This window comes from Palaemon carinicauda, chromosome 17 (genome assembly GCF_036898095.1).
Source record: "Palaemon carinicauda isolate YSFRI2023 chromosome 17, ASM3689809v2, whole genome shotgun sequence".
In the NCBI taxonomy this organism is placed as follows: domain Eukaryota; kingdom Metazoa; phylum Arthropoda; class Malacostraca; order Decapoda; family Palaemonidae; genus Palaemon; species Palaemon carinicauda.
In genome coordinates, this window is record NC_090741.1 from 48,812,028 (window position 1) to 48,836,641 (window position 24,614).

Sequence of the window (24,614 nt, forward strand, 5' to 3'; positions counted from 1 at the left end):
AGGAACGTTGGTGTATGAGTCATTAATTGGGTTCGATTTATACCGACACCCTTAGCTCCGCCTTGAGTTATGCTTAGCTCCGCCTTGAGTTATACACCGATATAATGGATACTCATTGGGTGAGAACTAGTCAGATATTTGGAGTGCAACGGTGAAATCCAGCACTCAGACTCCGGCTGAGACCTTTTTGCACACGAACCTTTGTCATGTTTGATCTCAATTACACCTTTCCGGCCCCTTTTTTCATCGAATCTCCGGCTTCGCTGGAGATAACTCAAACATTCATTGAGGTTAATGTTATCGTACCGGTGACGGTCACGATCTCACGGGGACTGGCCTTTGCTACCGGATCTCCCATACAAACAGAGATCAAGCAGACGTCCAGAACCGGAGTTAACAATGTGATACCGATGAGGATTTCACAGTTTCATTATTACGGTCCCTTTTTCATCGAATCTCCGGCTTCACTGGAGATAACACAGACATTCAGTTTTAGAGAATGTTATCGTACCGGTGAGGATCACGTTTTCACGTTGCCGGACCTTTGTCACTGGTTCTCCGGTACAAACTGAGATCAATCAGACGATCAGAATCAGGGTATGAACCCTTTTTCATGAATAATCACAATATCGTCATTACGATCCTTTTCATCGAATCTCCGGCTTAACCGGATATCGTACAGGCGATCAGCATTGAGGTTAATATTAGATTTCCTCTGGTTCACGTTGTCACTATGACGGTCCTTTGTTTGTACCGGGGATGGTTACCGGAGATCCAGTACAGTCGGAGATCACTCAGACCACGGGTGGCCAATCTTTTGTTTTACCTGTAAAGGGAAGGATTAAAAAAAAAAAAAAAAAAATTATTTATGAAAGTAACTATGCCTATATTTATGCATGTATTTAATTCTAACTATGTATAAATATGGATAAATATCCATACAACATCGTGTTCAAATAGAATTAAATTAATTATGCCTATATTTATGCATATTCAATCCTAACTGTCTAAATATGGCTAAATATCCATACAACATAGTGTTCAAATAGAAATACATTAATTATGCCTATATTTATGCATAGTCAATTCTAACTATGTCTAGATATGGATAAATATCCATACAACATAGTGTTCATATAGAAATAAATTTCCACCCAGTGGCGAATGCGCCAACAGTGTCACATTTCATGAATACAAGTGTCGCACTATACCCCAGAAGATAATACATTAAATAACTTGTCTTTAAAATTGCTTTTTAAGAGTTATACAGATGATCCCAGCCTGTGAATAGGATCGCTAACCAAAGTTCAAGGAACATCCAGACTTATGTCCCCTTTGTGTTACAGAAGGTTCGCCTGCATGGTTCCCATCAGGATGATGATGATTCTCTCTGGCCTGCAAGAGAGGCTCTCCACCCTTGGGTATCGAAGTTGGGAAGGAATGCTCCATCTAGAGGTCCCTATCTCCTCGGAGTGTCCTCTCTAAGGTTGGACAACGACCCCATGGACGGGCAGGTATGTGGGGATGAGTTTTGAGCCTTCAGCTTTGCAATTACCTACGTCACCGACCTAGGACCATTAAAGGATCCTAATGTTCATGTTACCCTGCATAAACTGTGACGGCTAAAAGCAACACATTCTAAGGAAATCCAAGGGGCTATGACGCAGCTCTAAGGTATGGTGGTGAGTCAGTGCCGTTCAGGAACTCGGATATAGGTGGTACCATAAATCTGGAGGTCATAGACGTCCTCCCTCTGGGGGACCTAGATTTTACTCCCAGGTACTAGAATTCCCATTCAACGGATTCGTTCGATTGAAAGAGATTGCCTTGGTTAGCTTAGACAAGGTACCGAAGGTAACGGTATTATTTCCTAAAGGGCAGGCCCGATCTGTCTGGACCAGGATGTTGTCAGCCTGGGGGGTACGATAATTCCAGGCTCTGCCCTTCCAGTTCGACCTACACGTTTGTTGGTCTGATCGGGTCAGTTGTGGGAAGTACGTTCTGTCTGAGACCTCTATCAGACAGGAATCGATAGTCGGTTTCCCACTCGTCATCACAGCCTTCCTCTGGTTCGACGCTTTTGTATCTGACCCCCCATCATCAGGTGGTCTACCTCACTGATTCCCCAGGTACACAGCCCAACTCCGTTGGGATGTTTTGCCTGCATGCAGCCCTAGATCCGAACCCTCAGGCTCCTTTCATGGACACCAGAGAGGAAGCTACAGGAGTAGAAGACAGTCCCGACATCAAGGCGGACCTAGGAAAAAGGGGGCTCGGAGAAGGGAAGGACCTAGATTCACTCCCTCACAACGCGGTGGTCCCGGTAGAGGGAAGACTTTACCACTTTCGTGACCATTGGACTCGGTCTGTGGGATCATAGCATAGTCTCTAACGGTTTGAGATGAAAATGGCCTCAAGGTCCTCCTCCTCCGCCAGTGACCTTCTCCCAGAAATCCACTCCCGTCCTGAAAGAGTACACCACAGGGTTACTCAAGAAAAAGCAATCAAACGACTATCTCTTAGGTACGGACCTTACTTCCCCGTGGGACCGTCACCACCTCTGTCGATCTTACCGACCGCTATTAGCTTGCGCCTATAGCTCGAAACTTCTCTTCTTATCTGGGTTTCCACCTAAGCAGGAAAGCCTTTGTGTTCAAGACATGCCCTTCGGCCTCAACATTGATCCCAGGATATTCACGAAACTGGGAGAGGCAGTGTTAGAACAACTCAGGAACCAAGAGATACAGATCTTTGCTTATCTGGCCGGTTGGCTCATTTGGGCCCGGCCGGCCATAGAAGGCAACAGAGCTACGAAGGAATTACTTCGATCGCTCGACAACCTGTGATTTCGGGTCAATCTCCATAAGTCTCGCCTGCGACCATCAGGCCACTTAGAATGGTTAGCCATTCAGTGGGACCTTTCGAAGCACACGTTGTCTCTCCCTTCCAAAAGTAAGAGGAATAGGTTCCAAGATCAAGAATTTCTCAAGCACAAACAGGTGTCCAAAGAGCCTAGAAAGTATCCTCGGCCTTTCACAATTCACTTCAGTAACAGATCTCCTAATAAAAGCCAAACTCAAGACATCAATCGATTTTGGAGAAAGAGAGCTACAGTACCTTTAAGAAGACAAGGTCTTGAAGATCCCCTCTGTCGGGAAAATGAGACTACGCCCATGGTCCGAACCGAAGAACCTCTCCAAAGCGGTTCCTCTACAATTCCCACCTCCACAAGTGACATTCCATTCAGCCGTGTCTCTAAGTGGATGGGGGGATTTCTCCGAACATCAGATGTTTCAGGTTCTTGGTCACTAGCCATGAAACAGTCCCATATCAATGTTCTCGAAGCCATGGCAGTGTTCTTGACCACTGAAGAGAGAGACTCCTCCGAGGTCGACCCACATCAGAGTAGTGTCAGACAGCACAGACGAGGTACACTACGGAAACAGGGGAGGATCCAAGTCACCCAACCTGAATCAGATCCTGGTCACTTTCTGCGCCTGGGCAACAGAAAAGAACTGGTTCCTGTCAGCACCTCACCTAGCGGGAGGCCAGGATGTGAGAACGGGCTCACTATCCAGGACGAGTTCCCTGGAGTCAGAATTTCACTTCGGTGGATACTCAGGTTCGTTCCAGGCATCCAAGTAGATCTATTCACATCTCAGATCAATCACAAACTTCCTTGTTATGTGACCCCAATCCTGGACCCTCGGGCTCATGCCATGGACGCATTACCCCGGGATTGGAACCATTAGAGGAAGATTTCCCTATCTCTCCCAGTGAATCTTCTAAAAACTTTAACACCGACTGCGCTCCTTCCGGGGCGCAGTGGCTTTAGTACCACCTCACTGCCCAAGAACAGTTGGTTTCCTCTCCTCCTCGAGTGGAAACTCCGTCCCATCCGGATCCCGTTCCTCAAACTGACCCGAGTATTCCAAACTCACTGTGTCAGATTACTCAAGGATGTCCAAAACCCTAACTTTGTGGACTACAGGAAGTTGGCAGCTCGTAGAGACGCGAACATTGAACCGGAAAACGATTTCTTCATCGAATCAGACAAAAGGGACTCGACAATTCGCCAATATGATTCGGCCGTTAACCCCCAAAATAGGTGGTCCCCTTGGAAAGTTATTCCTCTTCTCCAAGATACTTCTCTATGTCCGGTCACCACTCTCAGGGCCTTTTTAGCCACGACTGCTACCCGATCGTCTGGCCCCTTGTTTATCAGAGAACAAGGAGGTACCATTCCCATACGTGGTATTAGGCTATAGATCCTATACTTCGTTTAACAAGCCAATCCGGGATCATTTCCCCCAGAAGATGGACTTTGATGACCTTATAAAGTTCACGGGTTGGGAATCTCCTATGGTCTTCAAACGCCACTATCTAATGAACTTACAGGCTCTTAAATACCCAACAGTTGCAGCTGGGAGCCTTATCTCTCCCCAGTGATCTTTTGTTCTTCCTTTCATCCATCTCTTTTCTTCTCCCTCCTACCCGCCACTCGCACCACGACGCCGCTTCCTTGGTGGTTCGTTAGCCCTAAGTTTATTACATATTAGGTTATGTTTGTAACTATTATTGATTACCGTTGTTATAGGGTTGGGATATTCTTAGCCATGTCAGTTTTGTAGCATGTTTCCTCTGATACTCGGAGGCTTCCCTGTTATCATGTTTGTTTACCTTAATTATTTATGATTTTCTTTACATGGTGTTGTTTCTCTCCCCTCATTAAATTAGTTATTGTTGGGCTTGGAAGGCATTCTCTGGTACATTTTCACCCGGCGCCACAGATCGACCCAGAAAAGGGATTTTGACGAAGGAAAAATCTATTTCTGGGGAGAGACCTGTGGCGCCCGGTGAAACCCTTCCCCCTTTATTTTACACGATCCCACCCTTTCCTTTCCAAGCCGTCATGACCATTACAGAAGGATGTTGTTCAGATGGCGCTCGCGTCGTGGCGTGGGTGGTGCGGCGATGGGGGGGTGTCTAGGGCCGTTGTATCGGCCCATCCCTTTGACGAAGGAATTAACTAAATGGAAGACAACCTGTGAATAGTGGATTTCACGCGCCTTTGCTTTATACACGACACCCAAAAGGTGCTCGCGCGAGGGTTGTAACCTCAGCATTCCATGCTTTTATCTTTCTCTGGTATAATTGGAAGGTTTTATCAGAAAAGACATACAAGAAGGACTTTTCACCGGGCGCCACAGGTCTCTCCCCAGAAATAGATTTTTCCTTCGTCAAAATCCCTTTTATGGTGAAAAATGCTTAACAAAGCCATATCAAACGTTGAAAAAAATCTAATTTCGATGAGATAGTTTCTTCATATTTTGGCTATTACATTAGTTTAGTGTCTTGAAGATATGTGCATGTATTGCAAGATTTTATGAATATTTTAGAAGTAGCCTACAGTTAGAGGGACATTAAGTCAATGAAAAAATGGAAGAATCTACTGAAGATGGTCATTGAAGGTAATAGTTAAGTTCTGAGGGATACAAAGCTAAGAAAAGGAAGTTACTGAGGAAGAACAGTTTCTTACGGGAGGAGACTTTACTGGTGGAAGGAAAATGCTCAAAGATAAAAGTTCCTGACTATGCAGAGAACGGGAACTTTTCTGTGGGAAGTAAAATCCTTGATGAATATGCCGAGGCTAAAGTGAAGACCCAGAGAAAACAAACAACTGATAAAGATAAACCAATTGATTGAAGAAACAAATTTCAAAAGACATCACTGATTGAAGATCTCACTGTTGAAGCAAAGTTAATAGGACAAAAATAGCAATTGTTTTATAAACCATTACATTAAATCTAATGAATGGCGAGCGATTGTGACGCAGTTCCGGTAGGCCCTGCTGCTGCCTCCGATGCCTTAGATGACCGCGGAGGTAGCAGCAGTAGGGGATTCAGCATTATGAAGCTTCATCTGTGGTGGAAAATGTGGGAGGGTGGGCTGTGGCACCCTAGCAGTACCAGCTGAACTCGGTTGAGTCCCTTGTTAGGCTGGAGGAACGTAGAGAGTAGAGGTCCCCTTTTTTGTTTTGTTTCATTTGTTGATGTCGGCTACCCCCCAAAATTGGGGGAAGTGCCTTGGTATATGTATGTATGTATAATTATTACCGTGCTGAGCGATATATCTTAGTAATCCATGTTTACCAATGGCTATATAAGCAGATGAGCAACCTGGAGGAGTAACGAGAACTTTGGGTATGGAGGAAATGCCCGACCCCTAAATCTCGAAGAAGTCACTGGCAGCAGGGTGACGGATTGGGTTTAAGGTGATAGACAAGATGTCTCTTCGGCTTCTACTCCAGATCCCTGGCGGATGATCTTATTGGAACTGGTAAGGACCAACAGGGTCACTTGCCTAAGTGTTAGATAGGCACTACGCATCACACGGAACTGGCTATCCTTTGATGAATATAGCCAATGAATCCTCTATTGATTGAAGCCCTTTGCGTCAACAGGAGGCGATGATGATGAACTATTATTAGCTAAGCTACAACCCTAGTTGGAAAAGCAGGATGTTATAAGCCCAAGGGGTCCAACAGGGAAAAATCCCTCAGTAAGGAAAGGAAATGAATAAATAAACTACAAGAGAAGTAATAAAAAATTAAAATATAATAAGAACAGTAACAACATTAAAATAAATCTTTTTCATACATACATAAATATACCAAGGCACTTCCCACAATTTTGGGGGGGAGCTGACATCAACAAATGAAACAAAAACAAATAAGGGGACCTCTACTCTCTACGTTCCTCCCAGCCTAACAAGGGACTCAACTGAGTTCAGCTGGTACTGCTAGGGTGCCACAGCCCACCCTCCCCCATTATCCACCACAGATGAAGCTATAAACTATAAAAACTTCCAAAAAGATTCTCCTACTTACAATGTGGTGAGGTATTTACTGAGACCCTTTGTGAATGTGCTGGGAGTTAAGAAGTAGCTCATCATGCGAATGATGGAAGATCCTGTAAATAAATAAATAAATAAATAAATTAATTAAATTAATTAATTTCTGTGAGAGAAAAAACATAAATAGGATGTAAATCAATCAAGCTTCTAATATAGAAGAAGCAAAGAGAATGCTACATTTCTTGGTGCGTTTAAACATTCAGAACAATGAATGTTTATGTAGTCACATACAAATAACATGGTAAACATAATATATCTGATTCAGTTCATTATCAAAATAAAATGTTATACAAGTTTTGAAAACATACTGTTAAACAATAGTAACCAACATTTCTCAAAATCCAGAAAAATACAACTATCATTTACTGACTTTCAAAATAATTCAAATTAAATTTACATGTAAAAATATAGAAAATGCTGATTCTAAAAATATTATATACTGTATTGAGTCATATTTCAACTGTAATAATGTTTATATCTAAATTACTTTTAAAAGTCCAAACTTGTGCTTTGGTTGTTATCACTTGCCTTGTCTAGCACTACTAGGAAATAACAGGTGATGTTAAGGTGACTTCGTATGAAGAGTATATTTTTTATGTACTGTCGCCGTTTGATGTTCAAACGGTACAGGCCGGTTTTGAGAGTATCTTTAATTTTATCTGTCAAATGCTGTCAATATAGTAAATGAGATACAGAGTTCTTATGGCGGCATTCCGTTTTACCAGTTTTACAACCGGAATTATGGATTAGTACATTAAACAGTGTTAACGAAAACGCCTGAGACTTATCTACTTTCCATACATCCGTCTGATGTCCAGCCTTGAGCCTTTATGTCCGTCACACCCATATTTAAATGTAACTTTAGTAATTTAAATTAAAATATAAACACAGGACCTGATACACAAATGTAAGTCAATGTCCCTCTCTCTCACGACAAAAAAAATTCCTGATGCCAACAATCTGCTGCAATCCGTAAGCATTATTTTCTCTCTCTCTCTCTCTCTCTCTCTCTCTCTCTCTCTCTCTCTCTCTCTCTCTCTCTCTCTCTCTCTCTCTCTCTTCCTGCTTTGAGATAATGATAACACACTCTCTCTCTCTATCTCTCTTCCTGCTTTGAGATAATGATAACACACTCTCTCTCTCTATCTCTCTTCCTGCTTTGAGATAATGATAACACACTCTCTCTCTCTCTCTCTCTCTCTCTCTCTCTCTCTCTCTCTCTCTCTTCCTGCTTTGAGATAATGATAACTCTCTCTCTCTCTCTCTCTCTCTCTCTCTCTCTCTCTCTCTCTCTCTCTCTCTCTCTCTCTCTCTCTCTCTCTCTCTCTCTCTCTCATGAGAACAGAATTTATTAAGCCTAAAGCTGTCTTCACCTATGTACTGTAAATAATAATTTTATCTGGTCAGCCATTAGTTCCAAAGGAAACAATTCACTTATTTTAACAATACACTCTTAACTTTTACCCTTACCCACCCTTACTGCAAATTTGTCATTAACAAAGGACTATTAATTACCCTAAACTAATGATTTCCTTGAAATAGAGACAACTGGCAAAGTCTAGAAGAGGCCCTTTGCGTCAATAGGCATAGGAGGAGATGATGATGATTGATATCCACTTTACTGATTTGTATCATATCTAAATCTCTCAATAAACGATAATTATCAAACTATAACCAGTTAGTTGATATTCCTATTATCCAATAGTGTAACACTAACAATAACTTAACTCTGGTATTAACATTCTAACAATTTATTTACACATTGTTCCTATTACAAATCTCAAAACTCATAGATCTGGTACTTAACCTAGATGGAGGGACAGTGGAGTCCGACATCTTGAGGTAAATCCAGAAAAAAAACAGCGAAATTCACACACAAGGTAAAATACGGCTATCAAATTGCGTGCTAAAAAAGGAGTGACGTCACTGGCGTGGGATGGCTAGTAGTAGCGGGATGTTGAACGGCACCTCGCTGTTCGGGGATTTTGACAGGAGACATCTAAATGGTGCGAGGCCTCTGGTTGTGAATTATCACGCCCCAGTATTATATCGACACCTTATATAGGTGAGCGAGCTGGGTTCAACCTGGCATCCCTATGCAATTTTTTCTCTGGTAATATATAGCAGTTATATACCTTAGAAATGGTGCTAAAGGAGCATTTCACTGGGCGGCACGGGTCGGAGCCCAGAAACATTATCAAGAAGGTTGTTTTACATTCCAACTTGTAAAAAGAGAGCCTACCAGCAATCCATAAACTCTATAAGAACAATCCCATAAGAATACATACGTAAAACCACCTTTTTTCTGTTTACATATCCCAGACTGTGCTGGCTTCTTTTCTCCTCACCTTTGCTATAAGATATGCGATCGAAAATTTCATTGATCTCGTCTGGGTGGTTCACAGGGATGCTGATTGGATGAGAAGATTCAAGACAATCGAGACCGAAGACGCTCTGAACATCTTCTATCACCGATTGCTGCATCATATTCCACGAAGGTTCAAACTACGGAGAAGAAAAAAAAAATTGTAATTCAGTCCTCATTCAAGCTATACTGTACAGTATTTGTATCCATTCACAAAATTTGGCGTGATTTTTCATACACTCACATTTGAACCAAGTTGGAAGTCTCTGTGACAACGATGTCTAAACTTATGGTTGGTTACCTGAATGGGACATTTTGCTTGACCGTAACCTTGACCTTTGACCTTCTAGAATTTAATCATTTCCAGCTTTTTACATAACAGTTAATCCCTGGAAATTTCATTACTATATGATTAAAATTTTAGCGAGGAAGCTATTCCTAAACCAACAAACACACAAACAGGGGGTAAAAAAAGAAGAAAATAGCCATCTACTTGTTAAACAAATTTCAACAACAAAATGCTATTACATGAAAAATGGATGTCAACTATTCATGATGAAATTTAATTCCTAAATGAAATTTACTTTTGGTGACTAGAAATCCTCTTGCATCACAAATACCCAATCAATTGTTTCAGCAACAGTGCTCTGTAGAACAATATCTATTTCCTTATGCTAGGGATGTAACTAAGGGGGAGTCAGTATGTTACTAAGAGTAGATTTCAACATGTAGATATTCATCTTAATTGTCGAATCTCTCGATTTAAAGGATATAAATACAGTATTTGATTCCTACGTAAGTGTTATTAAAATTATTACTTTTACAATATCTGTAGAATACACAAAACCATTGTGAGAGAGAGAGAGAGAGAGAGAGAGAGAGAGAGAGAGAGAGAGAGAGAGAGAGAGAGATTACAATAAGATTCTTCAAGACATAAGAACATGTAAGAGGTATGAGTTTTGAGTATAAACTCATTACACGTGGAGAGAGAGAGAGAGAGAGAGAGAGAGAGAGAGAGAGAGAGAGAGAGAGAGAGAGAGAGAGAGAGAGAGAGAGAGAGAGAGAGTAGCCCCTAAAACTTACCGAGTCAGAGCCAACATACTCCATGAACGAAGCGAAACCTTCATTGAGCCAGAGGTCTGTCCACCACTCGGGGGTCACCAAATTTCCAAACCACTGATGAGCCAGTTCGTGAGCCACAACCTGCAACACTCGCTGCTTGTTGGATGCTGAAGACACAGCAGGGTCGTATAACATAGCCGTCTCTCTGACAGCATATAAAAGGTAGAATTACAAAGGGTATTTAAACAGTTACAGGAAATGAGAGGGAATATTTTAAGTGGTGTCTGACCTTCCTTGTGTGATATAAAGTGAATAGATGTATTCTACAAGATGAGTTAAATTCTGTCAGCAAATATGAGTGAATATTTCAAGCTGAAGTTTCCTTGAACTAGAGTTGAACAAGTGTATCTTATAAATAGGGTTAAACTATGACATGGAATTATTAATTATCTTATATTGAAGGGAGATTGTGTCAGTGAACAAAGTGTCAAACTCCGACACTGGCAAGGAGTGTCGAGGCAGAGTAAAGTTGCTGATTTTGACGTAGGAAAAATCTATTTTTGGGTGAGACAGCCATGTCGTCCTGATGGAAGTTCCCTTCAGCTGCTTCCTACTAAATAATATTCTTGCGAGTGATATTACAAGAGAATTACCGTCAGGTATCACAGGGTTCTAACCCAAGGAACAACTATCCTGAGATATCGTGTATAATCAGGGACGTATCCGAAGATAACCATAGATATCTGCACCCCCAATAGACTTTACCCAGTCTAATCCACTAAGGGGAAGGATAAGTGAGGAGCTGTTAAATAGGGTTAAACTATGACACAGAAGGATTAACTATCTTATATTGAAGGGAGATTGTGTCAGTGAACAAAGTGTCAAACTCAGACACTGGCAAGGAGTGTTGAGGCAGAGTAAAGTTGCTGAATTCTGAAGCAAAATGAAATTTTACAAGAGAGAAATGACAAACACTTTTTAAATGTGTTACAAAGAAACTTGACAATAAGAGCTAAGAATAAAACCTGCTAAAAGCACCCTAGTGTTAATTCAAAGCACCTGGTAGCAAAAACAACAAATGAAAACTTGACAGAGGGAATTTTTTTTCTAACAAAATGTCACAATGCATAAAACATCAAGTTAAAACCTAGGCCATTTAAAATTCAGTAAAAAAATAAGTTTTTAAAAAATCATCTTTTGGTAACAAGAGCAGTTTATTAAAAATATTCTAATCAATCTAAAACATCAAATCTCCTCTCCCCAAATTAAAATATACTTAACTATGAGTAAGCCTCCTGTGTAACAAAATTTACCTGTACGTAATGAGACCCCAATTTTCCATGGCCCCAGCTGAGAAGTCAGGAATGGCGATCATATCAGATTTTGGCAGGGGGAAAGGAACCTTGAAATAATCTTCAAAGAATGTCAATATAGCAGGACCCGATCTTAAGGCGTAATTGGCCTGTTTAATGGCTTCTTCGCGGGCCCAAACTGCAAAGTAGATTGCAAAAACAAACATAATTAATCTTTTGGAATTTAAAATGCTCATATATTTCTACACAATCCCTTGTGTTTAAAATCTTAAGACAGTTGTAAAGGAGGATAAGTCTTGAAGACTACCAATGGTTTAAAGTTTAAACGCCGCTCATAAATAGCAGACGCAAGGGACAGTGGCATTGCCCTATCAAGCAGGACAATGCCCTACGCACAAACATATGATCAGTGCCCAAGTCCACTCTCCACCCAAGCTTGTACCAAGGAGGGCCAGGCAATGGCTGCTGAAGACTCAGCAGATAGACATATATGCTCACCCAAACACCCCATCCTTAGCTCACAAGGATGGTGAGGTTGCAGCGACCAAAGAGACTAATGAGTTTAAGCGGGACTCGAACCCCAGTCTGGCAATCACCAGACAAGGATGCTACCGTCGTCAGGCCACCACAACCCTAAATGTTTTGGATTCCTAATGGCTCATTGACAAGTTTTTCAAAATAATATACAAAATAGAGACGGTTACTTATTTTCTTTTAAATGTTTTGGACATGCCATGATAAAGTACATGTTTTAATAACACTGGAGCCAATATTTCAGCAGTTATTTCAGAGATGATTAAAGATAAGTATCACTTATCATTGTTCTGGGATACAACACTCACATTGAAATAATAACTGAAAAGCAGTTTGTTACGTAATGACGAGAGAGAACGTTGACAGAGGAGAAAAGTAAAGGCAAATCAACAAAGAAATAAATATAGACATAAACAAACAACACTAAAAGTAAAACAAATAAATACAACATTGGACTAAATGGCACTTTGAAGTAATTTCACGACCTTTGTTTAAACTTATGAACATAAGCACCAAATTATTATTATTATTATTATTATTATTATTATTATTATTATTATTATTATTATTACTATTATTATTATTATCATTATTATCAATTGCTAAGCTACAACCTTAGTTGGAAAAGCACAATGCTATAAGCCCAGCAGCTCCAACAGGGAAAATAACCCAACGAGGAGAGGAAACAAGGAAAAATAAAATAGTCACAGATCAGTAACATTAAAATAAATATCTCCTGTATAAACTATAAAAACTTTAACAAAACAAGAGGAAGAGAAATAAGATCGAATAATGTGACCGAGTGTACCCTCAAGCAAAAGAACTCTAACCTAAGGCAGTGGAAGACCATGGTACAGAGGCTATGGCACTACCCAAGACCAGAGAACAATGGTTTGATTTTGGAGTGTCCTTATTAAAATGAGGAAATTAACCAACCCATTAAGTCAAACTCGATCTCTTGCAATGCAAGCAGCACCAAATTATACTACGATTAGCTTTTAGCTCTAATGTTTCTACTGCAGTCAGCAGTTAGTGATTAATCTAATGCCCACATGTACGACAAGTATAAAGAAAACAAGAAAATGGTGAAAATAAAAAGGACGAGGCTGAAATATCGACACAACAATAAGTAACAGTTATAAAAAAGATGAAAATAAAAAGGATGAGGCTGAAATATCGACAAAGCTATAAGTAACAGATATAAAAAAGATGAAGATAAAAAGGACGAGGCTGAAATGTCGACAAAACAATAAGTAACAGTTATAAAAAAGATGAAAATAAAAAGGATGAGGCTGAAATATCGACAAAGCCATAAGTAACAGATATAAAAAAGATGAAGATAAAAAGGACGAGGCTGAAATGTCGACAAAACAATAAGTAACAGTTATAAAAAAGATGAAAATAAAAAGGACGAGGCTGAAATATCGACAAAGCGATAAGTAACAGATATAAAAAAGATGAAAATAAAAGACGAGGCTGAAATATCGACAAAGCCATAAGTAACAGATATAAAAAAGATGAAAATATAAAGGACGAGGCTGAAATATCGACAAAGCGATAAGTAACAGTTATAAAAAAGATGAAAATAAAAGACGAGGCTGAAATATCGACAAAGCCATAAGTAACAGATATAAAAAAGATGAAAATATAAAGGACGAGGCTGAAATATCGACACAACAATAAGTAACAGTTATAAAAAAGATGAAAATAAAAAGGACGAGGCTGAAATATCGACAAAGCGATAAGTAACAGTTATAAAAAAGATGAAAATAAAAAGGACGAGGCTGAAATATCGACAAAACAATAAGTAACAGTTATAAAAAAGATGAAAATATAAAGGACGAGGCTGAAATATCGACAAAGCGATAAGTAACAGTTATAAAAAAGATGAAAATAAAAGACGAGGCTGAAATATCGACAAAGCGATAAGTAACAGTTATAAAAAAGATGAAAATAAAAAGGACGAGGCTGAAATATCGACAAAGCGATAAGTAAGTTATAAAAAAGATGAAAATAAAAAGGACGAGGCTGAAATATCGACAAAGCGATAAGTAACAGTTATAAAAAAAGATGAAAATAAAAAGGACGAGGCTGAAATATGGACAAAGCGATAAGTAACAGTTATAAAAAAGATGAAAATAAAAAGGACGAGGCTGAAATATCGACAAAGCGATAAGTAACAGTTATAAAAAAGATGAAAATAAAAAGGACGAGGCTGAAATATCGACAAAGCGATAAGTAAGTTATAAAAAAGATGAAAATAAAAAGGACGAGGCTGAAATATGGACAAAGCGATAAGTAACAGTTATAAAAAAGGTGAAAATAAAAAGGACGAGGCTGAAATATGGACAAAGCGATAAGTAACAGTTATAAAAAAGGTGAAAATAAAAAGGACGAGGCTGAAATATCGACAAAGCGATAAGTAACAGTTATAAAAAAGATGAAAATAAAAAGGACGAGGCTGAAATATCGACAAAGCGATAAGTAACAGTTATAAAAAAGATGAAAATAAAAAGGACGGGGCTGAAATATCGACAAAGCGATAAGTAACAGTTATAAAAAAGATGAAAATAAAAAGGACGAGGCTGAAATATCGACAAAACAATAAGTAACAGTTATAAAAAAGATGAAAATAAAAAGGACGAGGCTGAAATATCGACAAAGCAATAAGTAGCAGTTATAAAAAAGTTGAAAATAAAAAGAACGAGGCTGAAATATCGACAAAGCAATAAGTAACAGTTATAAAAAAGATGAAAATAAAAAGGATGAGGCTGAAATATCGACAAAACAATAAGTAACAGTTATAAAAAAGATGAAAATAAAAAGGACGAGGCTGAAATATCGACAAAGCAATAAGTAGCAGTTATAAAAAAGTTGAAAATAAAAAGAATGAGGCTGAAATATCGACAAAGCAATAAGTAACAGTTATAAAAAAGATGAAAATAAAAGACGAGGCTGAAATATCGACAAAACAATAAGTAACAGTTATAAAAAAGATGAAAATAAAAAGGACGCGGCTGAAATATCGACAAAACAATAAGTAACAGTTATAAAAAAGATGAAAATAAAAAGGACGAGGCTGAAATATCGACAAAGCAATAAGTAGCAGTTATAAAAAAGTTGAAAATAAAAAGAATGAGGCTGAAATATCGACAAAGCAATAAGTAACAGTTATAAAAAAGATGAAAATAAAAGACGAGGCTGAAATATCGACAAAACAATAAGTAACAGTTATAAAAAAGATGAAAATAAAAAGGACGAGGCTGAAATATCGACAAAACAATAAGTAACAATTATAAAAAAAAGTGAAGTTGAAAATCTTGATTACTGTTATGGTCAAAATATGACTATTAGCCATCTTAATATCCTTACATAGATCTGGAACCAGTCCAAAGGCCATACACTCTTATCGACACCTGCAACGCATACGCTAATGAACATGACATAATCTATAATGAATCGAAGACACAGTGCATGTCTGTCCTTCCTAGATTGCTCCGTTTCATAGAAAATCCACATATTTACCTTCAAAACCATCAGCTAGCATTCGTCAATGATTTTCCTTACCTAGGTCACATCATTACGAAAGATTTAAAGGACACATCTGACATTGAAAACAGGCGACGTAAATTGTGTTGTCTAGGGAACATGGTAATGAGAAGATTTGCCTTCTGCTGCCAAGATATCAAAAAACTCCTATTTCAAACCTACTGCTATAACGTATACGGCTGCTCGCTATGGGCAAACTATACGCGTGAATCGATGAGACGTATCACAGTCATTCACAATGATATCCTAAGGCGCCTCACCAATACCCCGAGGCACCATTCAGCTTCAGCGATGTTTGTTGAAAATAGACTGGATAACCTAAAAACCATCATTCGTCGCTCTATAGTAAGTCTCACCTCCCGCCTACGATCTAGTGAAAATCCCCTAATTCAAAATGTGCTTGCAAGTGCAGCGAGAATAAAATCCAAAATGTGGGAAACCTGGAATACGGAAGCGTCAGTACAATGAATTGTATTCACTAATATTTGATAGTGTGGATATGCCAAATCTTCATCACTAAATAACTTTGGTATGATACCAAGTAATGATAACGTGTTTTATTATGTTACATCTTTGTTGTCTGGATGTCCTGTATTTCCTTCACACCACCTGCTCAGTGACTAGATTTTTTTTTTCTCCCCAGTGTTCTTTCATTATTCAAGCAATTTCTGTTCCAACATATTTATCATTGTCATCTCCATTTTTTTTTTCTTTCTCCCTCTCTTTTTGTTTGCTGATATGTATGTTATCATCATTGTTAAGCGTTAACTCTATTGTGACTTTGTTATCCAGACCTTAGAACTCTGTGGTCAACCTGCTAATTGATGTTTATAATATATCACTGATATTATTGCATATCTCATCTTTTTTTTTTTTTACTGATGTCAAAAGTGTAAGATCACTGTACCCTTATTGTAACCCTGTATATGGCTTTTGCTGAAATAAAGATTATTATTATTATTATTATTATTATTATTATTATTACTAAAAACTTTCCATAGCTTAGAAAGAGGTAAAATGAGACCTGAGAGAAATACAGCAAAATTACATATACATATAAACAGTACATCAATATTGACGAAAAATTTAATGAACAATTAATTACACTAGACCTGTGACTCTTTATCATAATATATACATCGTTTTGTCTTTTACTTTTCTTCCAACCACATTTCTTACTTCAAATGCCACACTCTCTTTCACTGTTCCCATCTCCAAATTTTGCCTCTCAAGAACGAATCCTTTGTTATAAGGACCACAATGGGATCAAGAGCCAATGCTCTTGCTTGTGCTATCCATGGCTGTACTGTGTATGTCATGGCGTATACTCTGTATTTTTGGGTTCAACCAAGATTCATAAAATTACTGTATTTCGATCTCACTGCTTTGTATACATAACCATGTAACATGTGCAAATGTGCCGAATAAATCTATCTATCTATCTTTAACCAGACCTAAATGACTAAATACCTCATAAAAGAGATAACGTTTACTCTGAGCTCACCTCGGAAGAGGACGTGGTCGTTTTCCGTGGAGTTCATGTGGGCAAAGTTCTAATAGATAAATCTATCTATTCATCTATCTATCTATATATAACCAGACCTAAATGACTAAATACCTTATGAAAGAGATAACCTTTACTCTGAGCTCACCTCGGAAGAGGACGTGGTCGTTTTGCGTGGAGTTCATGTGGGAGAAATCACTGATTACAAAGGCAACCAAGTAAGTTGAAGTCGGTACACTGGTGTTAAAATGGTCCCAAAACCAGCCTGGCTGTCCATCACTGAAACAATTTAAAAAAAATTAATCTACATCAAAATTTCTGTTGTTTTAAAGGTCTTTGATATCGACAAGAATAGGTACGCTTCACGAAGAGAGAGACCTACGAGTGCTTTCTCAGTCTCTCCATTTTACCATATAGTATTTCTGGGTCGACCTATGACGCCCGGTGAAAAGGGTCCTTCCTTACACTTTTCTGATATAAATAGTTCCAAATATACCAGAGAAAGTTAAAGTATGGAATGCAGAGGTTACTACCCTCGCGCGAACACCCAGTGGGCGTCGTGTATAAAGCAGGGGCGTGTGAATACCAAATAGTATAATTACAGATTTAAGAAAAAAATTGTAAGTAACGTATACTCATTGGTATGTATTACGTATGAAAAATGGGGGAAGGGGGTCAAGAGGGCTTACCTGGTTGGGCCCTTTTAGAGGTGAAAGGTCAAGGAGGAGGCAAATGATTATATGTTGTGAATTGAATAAGGATTTTACATAGAAGGATTTGCAAGAGAAAGCTGCTTTCGATGGAAGTAGTAAGAGAATACATATCAAGATAAAACACACTTACTGAATCAAGACAATGCATATGGAATCAGTAAAGGCAAAGACAAGTTTTTATTTTTAATAAATTTACTCTAATTCAACTTCATTGGCGTTTCTTTGTTCGATACCAGTCATACAAGACGTGTTCCCCTTTACAATATGTTTCCCTTGTTGAATGGGAAATTTTAAATTGCATTATGTAGACTCATTTAATTGAATAACTTTTTAAATCATAGTGCCTGCTTTAAAATAACTCTGTACACAACATTGAACATGAGAACCATTTTAGTATAATATATTGCAGTGGGTTTCATCTACTGTATATAACAAAAATGCTTATCACTTACTAGCTTTGAAGCTAGGAGAAAGGTGTGTCTCTACAACTAACTATATTTTCTTATGTATAGAAATATTATATGCAAGATCTCAAGGAAACTTAAAAGGGGCTTACATAGGCATAGTTTCATATTTGGGCATGTTAGACAGAGACGACATGTTGGTCTCCCTTCCAAGATAGACGTCAAAAGTGGCCTTGAGACCCGGCTCATCCAAGCAAGGGAACGCCCTTCGGGCATCTGTTGGCTGGAACTGCGTTGAAGCTAAAAGACTAGGGGATAAAAATTGGACAAGAGGAATTAATTACAGCAAGAGGATGGATATATTCTCACATAAAATTACAATATAAAATCACCTGGAGCTGTAAATAAGTTAGGCGTTGGAAGAAATAAGTACAATAAAACAGTTAAGGAAAACAATAAACAAGAAGTTTCTAAGAAAAGAATATTTCTGTAAAAGCTGGTTTCTGAAGAACCTAAATTCTAATGTGGCTTGCTTCTATAAGATCCGCAAAAAGGTATCATTTGTAACAAAACGGAAATGTAATTTTATGAAAACTTCATATTTGTGTAATTGATTTTATAAGTATAATGAGATTAGAATCACAAGACAGTCCACTTATTCATTATATTGTCAGGCCCTAAGTTAAAATTGAGTCTTGCCTGGGTAGAGTCTTGCCTGGGTAGATGCACTTACCATATATATAATTCCCCTTTAGATAAATTATTTCAAAGTTAGAGTGAATATGGTATTACTTGATACTAAGAATTATTCGTGTATTATATTGAAAAAAAAAAAAATTTCTTTCACAACCAATTAAAAAATTTTAAAATCGTATTTTTTATAATAGATTAAAATATTTTACATAACCTCCCCCTGTTTTCACTATGATATTTGAGATAAGCAATCACTAACAATAATGCATTTTAGGATGATAGATAAGAGTATGAAAATAAAATACCTGGATATACGTGAAAGTAACACATTTCTAATGAAATTTTATTTGTTTTATGAATATTCTATATCTCTGGTTAGTGTCAATTGCTGAAAAAAAGAAAAAAACAGAAAACACATCATGTTGAAAAGTCTACCATCTTGCTGCCAGGTAGAATAATGGATAATTTATTAAAAAAAAAATGTGGCATATTAGAACCTCATAATACAAATGCACTAGAACCTAACTCAAGGGATATTATTAAACTAAAATGACAATGGAGCTGTCTAGGAAAATATTTCTCTCTCCATTGAAGTCTTATACATATAATTTCTTATCAATTCTAAATAATCACATAACCAACAATGATATCACTTCATACGGAAATGGTGTTTATTTCATTTCCTTTGCTGCGTAGTTTGGACCACTGTGGTGTTTATTATTATTAATATTGTAAGCGATCCGTCAAAAAGGACGGCTAAATGTTTAGATAAGTATGTCCACATACGCACCCCAAGGGTATGACTACTCCCTCTGCACTTACCCGAGGGATGGGGAGTGCTGAAGTAACCGAAAAGAATATATATATATATATATATATATATATATATATGTATATATACGTCCTGACACTTGCTCTTCATTATATAGGGAAATTAAAAGAATGAACCTTTATTGTCCCCTGAGACTGAGGTGTTCAAGTTAGTATTATTATAGAAAGGAAAACAACTTATCCCATTTCTAGAAAATTAATTGTCTCTATAGGCGTAAAAGTTAATTAGATACAGTCAGCTTCATTAACCTTCACACTTTCTAGGAAGCTAAGGAGACAGCAGTGTACCTGAATTAATGAGGTCAACTGTACCAGCTAGGTAATCATCTAAGGGAAAAGGTTTACACTATAAACACATCAGATTCGACTTACACTTTCTTTCCTTCTGAGGTGGTATACGTCGACCTGTACAAGCCGTAAAGTTTGTCGTTAAGGTAGCCCTCAAACTCCATTGACAGGACGTATTTCTTGCCAGCCTGCAGCGGCTCAGAAAGGTTGGCCACGTAAAATTGACGGAGGTTGTCGTAACTGTGACCTTTGATGCCCAAGCTGGGGCCTTGGCGGTTGTCTGCGGCCACCAGCTGTGTGTAAAGAAAGAAGTTTGTGTTTAAACACTTTCATGAGAGAGAGAGAGAGAGAGAGAGAGAGAGAGAGAGAGAGAGAGAGAATTGATGCCCAAGCTGGGACCTTGGCGGTTGTCTTCTGCCACCAGCTGTGTGTAAAGAATGAAGTTTGTGTTTAAACACTTTCATGAGAGAGAGAGAGAGAGAGAGAGAGAGAGAGAGAGAGAGAGAGTATAAGCAAGGTTTGTTACGAATTTGATTATGGCAGAGAGAGAGAGAGAGAGAGAGAGAGAGAGAGTATAAGCAAGGTTTGTTACGAATTTGATTGTGGCAAAGAGAGAGAGAGAGAGAGAGAGAGAGAGAGAGAGAGAGAGAAAGGTTTGTTACGAATTTGATTGTGGCAGAGAGAGAGAGAGAGAGAGAGAGAGAGAGTATACAAAAGGTTTGTTACGAAATTGAATGTGGCACATAGAGAGAGAGAGAGAGAGAGAGAGAGAGAGAGAGAGTATACAAAAGGTTTGTTACGAAATTGAGAGAGAGAGAGAGAGAGAGAGAGAGAGAGAGAGAGAATACAAAAGGTTTGTTACGAAATTGAGAGAGAGAGAGAGAGAGAGAGAGAGAGAGAGAGAATACAAAAGGTTTGTTACGAAATTGAGAGAGAGAGAGAGAGAGAGAGAGAGAGAGAGAGAGAGAGAATACAAAAGGTTTGTTACGAAATTGAGAGAGAGAGAGAGAGAGAGAGAGAGAGAGAGAGAGAGAGAGAGAATACAAAAGGTTTGTTACGAAATTGAGAGAGAGAGAGAGAGAGAGAGAGAGAGAGAGAGAGAGAGAGTTACAAGGATTTTGGATGTCTCAAAGACTTTTCGGTCCATCCGCGGAGACTCCAGTTGCTCTTTGGTAGAGCGATTTAGTTTAAGCATTTAGAATACATATGATCTTGTGCAACTTATTCTTGAACTCGAGAGAGAGAGAGAGAGAGAGAGAGAGAGAGAGAGAGAGAATGCTTGTTGTAGATATATGTTTATAAGTATATCTGTACATTTTCAAAATATATGAGCTAATATTCAAACGCAGAAACACAGAATTGAATAACTAAATAATTACAACATATAATTATATAAATACCCAACATTTTTTTAATGTTACTCTTCTAAAAATTTTAATTCTTCCTTGTTTCCTTCCCTCACTGGGCTATTTTCCCTGTTGGAGCCCATGATAATAATAATAATAATAATAATAATAATAATAATAATAATAATAATAATAATAATAATAATAATAATAATCCTAACCTTTATGGTGTCATTTCTGGTACTGATGTCTGTCATGTGGACAGTTATATTATCGGTGGACATCACAGCTTCCATCTCAATTTCGACGTAGCCCATGATGCTGAAGTTACCATTAATGAAGGGCTGCAACTTGACCACATAGTGGAGGGGCTTGATCGAACGAGGAAGCCTGACGTAGGGCTTGGCTTCGGGCTTATCCTCGCCACTTACAGATGCGGTCGTTGCTGGAGGCTTCGACGTTGACACCTGAAGAAGGAATATTGGATAAATATGACATTGGAATGCACTTTTTTCTTTTGGCTGTTACCCATACAATTTTTTGGGGGTTAAGTGTAGTTTACAGATTAAGATAATTCATAGTGTGCAGCCAACAAATCGTCCCGACACGAGAATAGTTGCAGATGGTTTCACAACAAATCGTCCCGACACGAGAATAGTTGCAGATGGTTTCACAACAAATCGTCCCGACACGAGAATAGTTACAGATGGTTTCACAACAAATCGTCCCGACAAGAGAATAGTTACAGATGGTTTCACAACAAATCGTCCCGACACGAGAATAGTTACAGATGGTTTCACAACAAATCGTCCCGACAAGAGAATAGTTACAGATGGTTTCACAACAAATCGTCCCGACACGAGAATAGTTACAGATGGTTTCACAACAAATCGTCCCGACACGAGAATACAGATGGTTTCAAACTATTAGAACCCAGATCTATGTCTACTGTAGGATCTAGACTCCTAGAGCCTTTAAATATGCGGCCCCGAGACTATACAATAGGCTCTCACGAGACATTAGAATAATTGAAGACATTAAGGCTTTCAAGAGGAGACTCAAGACCTTATTCCGCGAGTGTTTCGACAGTGATGATCAAACAGTAAGCGGAGAATACGCATTGTGAAATCTTAAATGCTCCCAAATGAAAATCATAAAACGACTGTGGAGGTCTTGTAGTGAGTAGGGTTCCCCTACTGTACGAGACAAGATAAGCAGCCCTTAAAGTTAAGTAAGTAATCTATTCATCATTGACTATAAAACAGCAAATAAACCCAAATGACTTGGAGAGAAAATACTAACAAAGGACAACATTTAAGAAAACTTACCGAGACGCTTTCATGGCTTGAGATTCCTGCCTGGCTATTGGGTGCGTAGTAGTAGACCAGTAGGGCCGTGGCTATAGTGGCACTGACGAAGAGCAGCCCTATGAAGATGGCCATGCTTCTGCTGACGTACCAGCCATTCCTCTTGCCGAAGGAGACCGAGGCAGCTGATTGGCAAGTCTCCAGGGACAATGTTTCTCTGCTGGACCCGGTCATTGCATCGAGATGCTTAGAGTCAATTGGGTGACCTCTTTTAAGGCTAATGTTCGTTAGTTGATTTGAGGCTGAAATTAAACTGTGATCCTTCTTTGGAGTCTAATATTATGACACTTCAAGTTACTTTTTTTCAGAAGCTATGGTCAACTGTGATTTTCTCTGGAGGGTGAAATCAATTGTAGTTTTAGTATAAAATCAAATGATACGTCATTAGAGGCCTAATCTTTTCAAGGAGGTTTGATATCTTCGTGATACTTCTTTTGTGACACCAAAGATCCTCCGGAGACTATTTTCGATCATGTACTTCTATAGATTCCTCGTCTTCCAAACGTGATGTCACCTGAAATAAAAAGACAAAACATTGAAGGAAAATATCAATTGTTATTTCTAATATCAAGACATAAATCAAACATACAGTTTAAGTGTAAAGAACTCAGGTATAATAAAAAAAAATAATCCCAAAATTAAGGCAAAACATTAAAAAGAACTATCAATTTTGTTATCTTCAATATCAAGGCAGAAATGAATCATGAAGCTTAGCTTCGAGTCCCGCTCAAACTCGTTAGTTCCTTTGGTCGTTGCAACCTCACCATGCTTGTGAGCTAAGGATGGGGGTGGGGGGTTTGGGGGAGCCTACAGGTCTATCTGCTAAGTCATCAGCAGCCATTGCCTGGCCCTCCTTGGTTCAAGCTTGGATGGAGTAGGGGCTTGGGCGCTGATCATATATAATATGGTCAGTCTAAGGCATTGTCCTGCTTGATAGGACAATATCACTGTCCCTTGCCTCTGTCATTCATGAGGCAACCTTTAAAACCTTTAAACTGAACTCGACTCAAGTATTCGAAAGTACTAAGAATTCATCTTAAGTCAAATGAGCGAAGATGGGACGGAGGTCAAATGAGCAACCGAGAAGACAATAAACAGCAATGAAGCTCCACCCACAATAGTCAGGCGAGAACAGACTTTCTACAAACCGTTCGACGAATGTGTTCGACAACCGAATACCCAGTTCACACGTTCGAACATCACTTCATATTCTTTTAACCCTGGTACGTACGTAGCTAAAATTGATACGCTGATATGTACGGATTACGTACACTTAATTATTTGTAGTTTATTGTTAATATCTTCTTTATTACTTACTATTTTCACTTCAAATAAATTGCAAGTTCACGGCAGAACGTTTTTTATATGAAATGGACACCTTTTAAACACAGACTCGAAAAAAAGGGTGTTTCTTATCTCGCCAGAACCAGAAACAAATGCAATTTATCCCACATTAAGGACCATCGCTCCAGGATCTTATCTCGTCTTAATTTAGTCTCAATCCACATCCTGCAAAGCGGTAGGATGTTAGATATTGTGAGTCCTCTCTCTCTCTCTCTCTCTCTCTCTCTCTCTCTCTCTCTCTCTCTCTCTCATTATAGATTACAGTTATACATCATACATTATACATTAACGATTAAAATGAGTCAATTGCAAAAAGCACTCTCTCTCTTCCCCCCCCCCACCCCCCCAAAAAAAATTATTCCCATCTTTACTAAAGTGTCTAACTT

At 38.5% G+C, this 24,614-nt stretch overlaps 1 protein-coding gene across 1 annotated transcript in view; it reads right to left on the reverse strand.

Moving 5' to 3' along the window:
- Positions 1 to 24,614, reverse strand: part of LOC137656345 (uncharacterized) — a 239,123-nt gene that overhangs the window by 198,169 nt on the left and 16,340 nt on the right. The window contains exons 2-10 of the mRNA XM_068390517.1: positions 22,846 to 23,398; positions 21,739 to 21,984; positions 20,256 to 20,464; positions 18,512 to 18,667; positions 17,391 to 17,521; positions 11,656 to 11,833; positions 10,364 to 10,547; positions 9,264 to 9,420; positions 6,890 to 6,971 (exon numbers count right to left, since the gene is read on the reverse strand). Of these exons, the coding sequence (XP_068246618.1) occupies positions 6,890 to 6,971; positions 9,264 to 9,420; positions 10,364 to 10,547; positions 11,656 to 11,833; positions 17,391 to 17,521; positions 18,512 to 18,667; positions 20,256 to 20,464; positions 21,739 to 21,984; positions 22,846 to 23,058 (1,556 nt within the window). The 5' untranslated portion in view covers positions 23,059 to 23,398. The remainder of the gene's footprint in view (positions 1 to 6,889; positions 6,972 to 9,263; positions 9,421 to 10,363; positions 10,548 to 11,655; positions 11,834 to 17,390; positions 17,522 to 18,511; positions 18,668 to 20,255; positions 20,465 to 21,738; positions 21,985 to 22,845; positions 23,399 to 24,614) is intronic.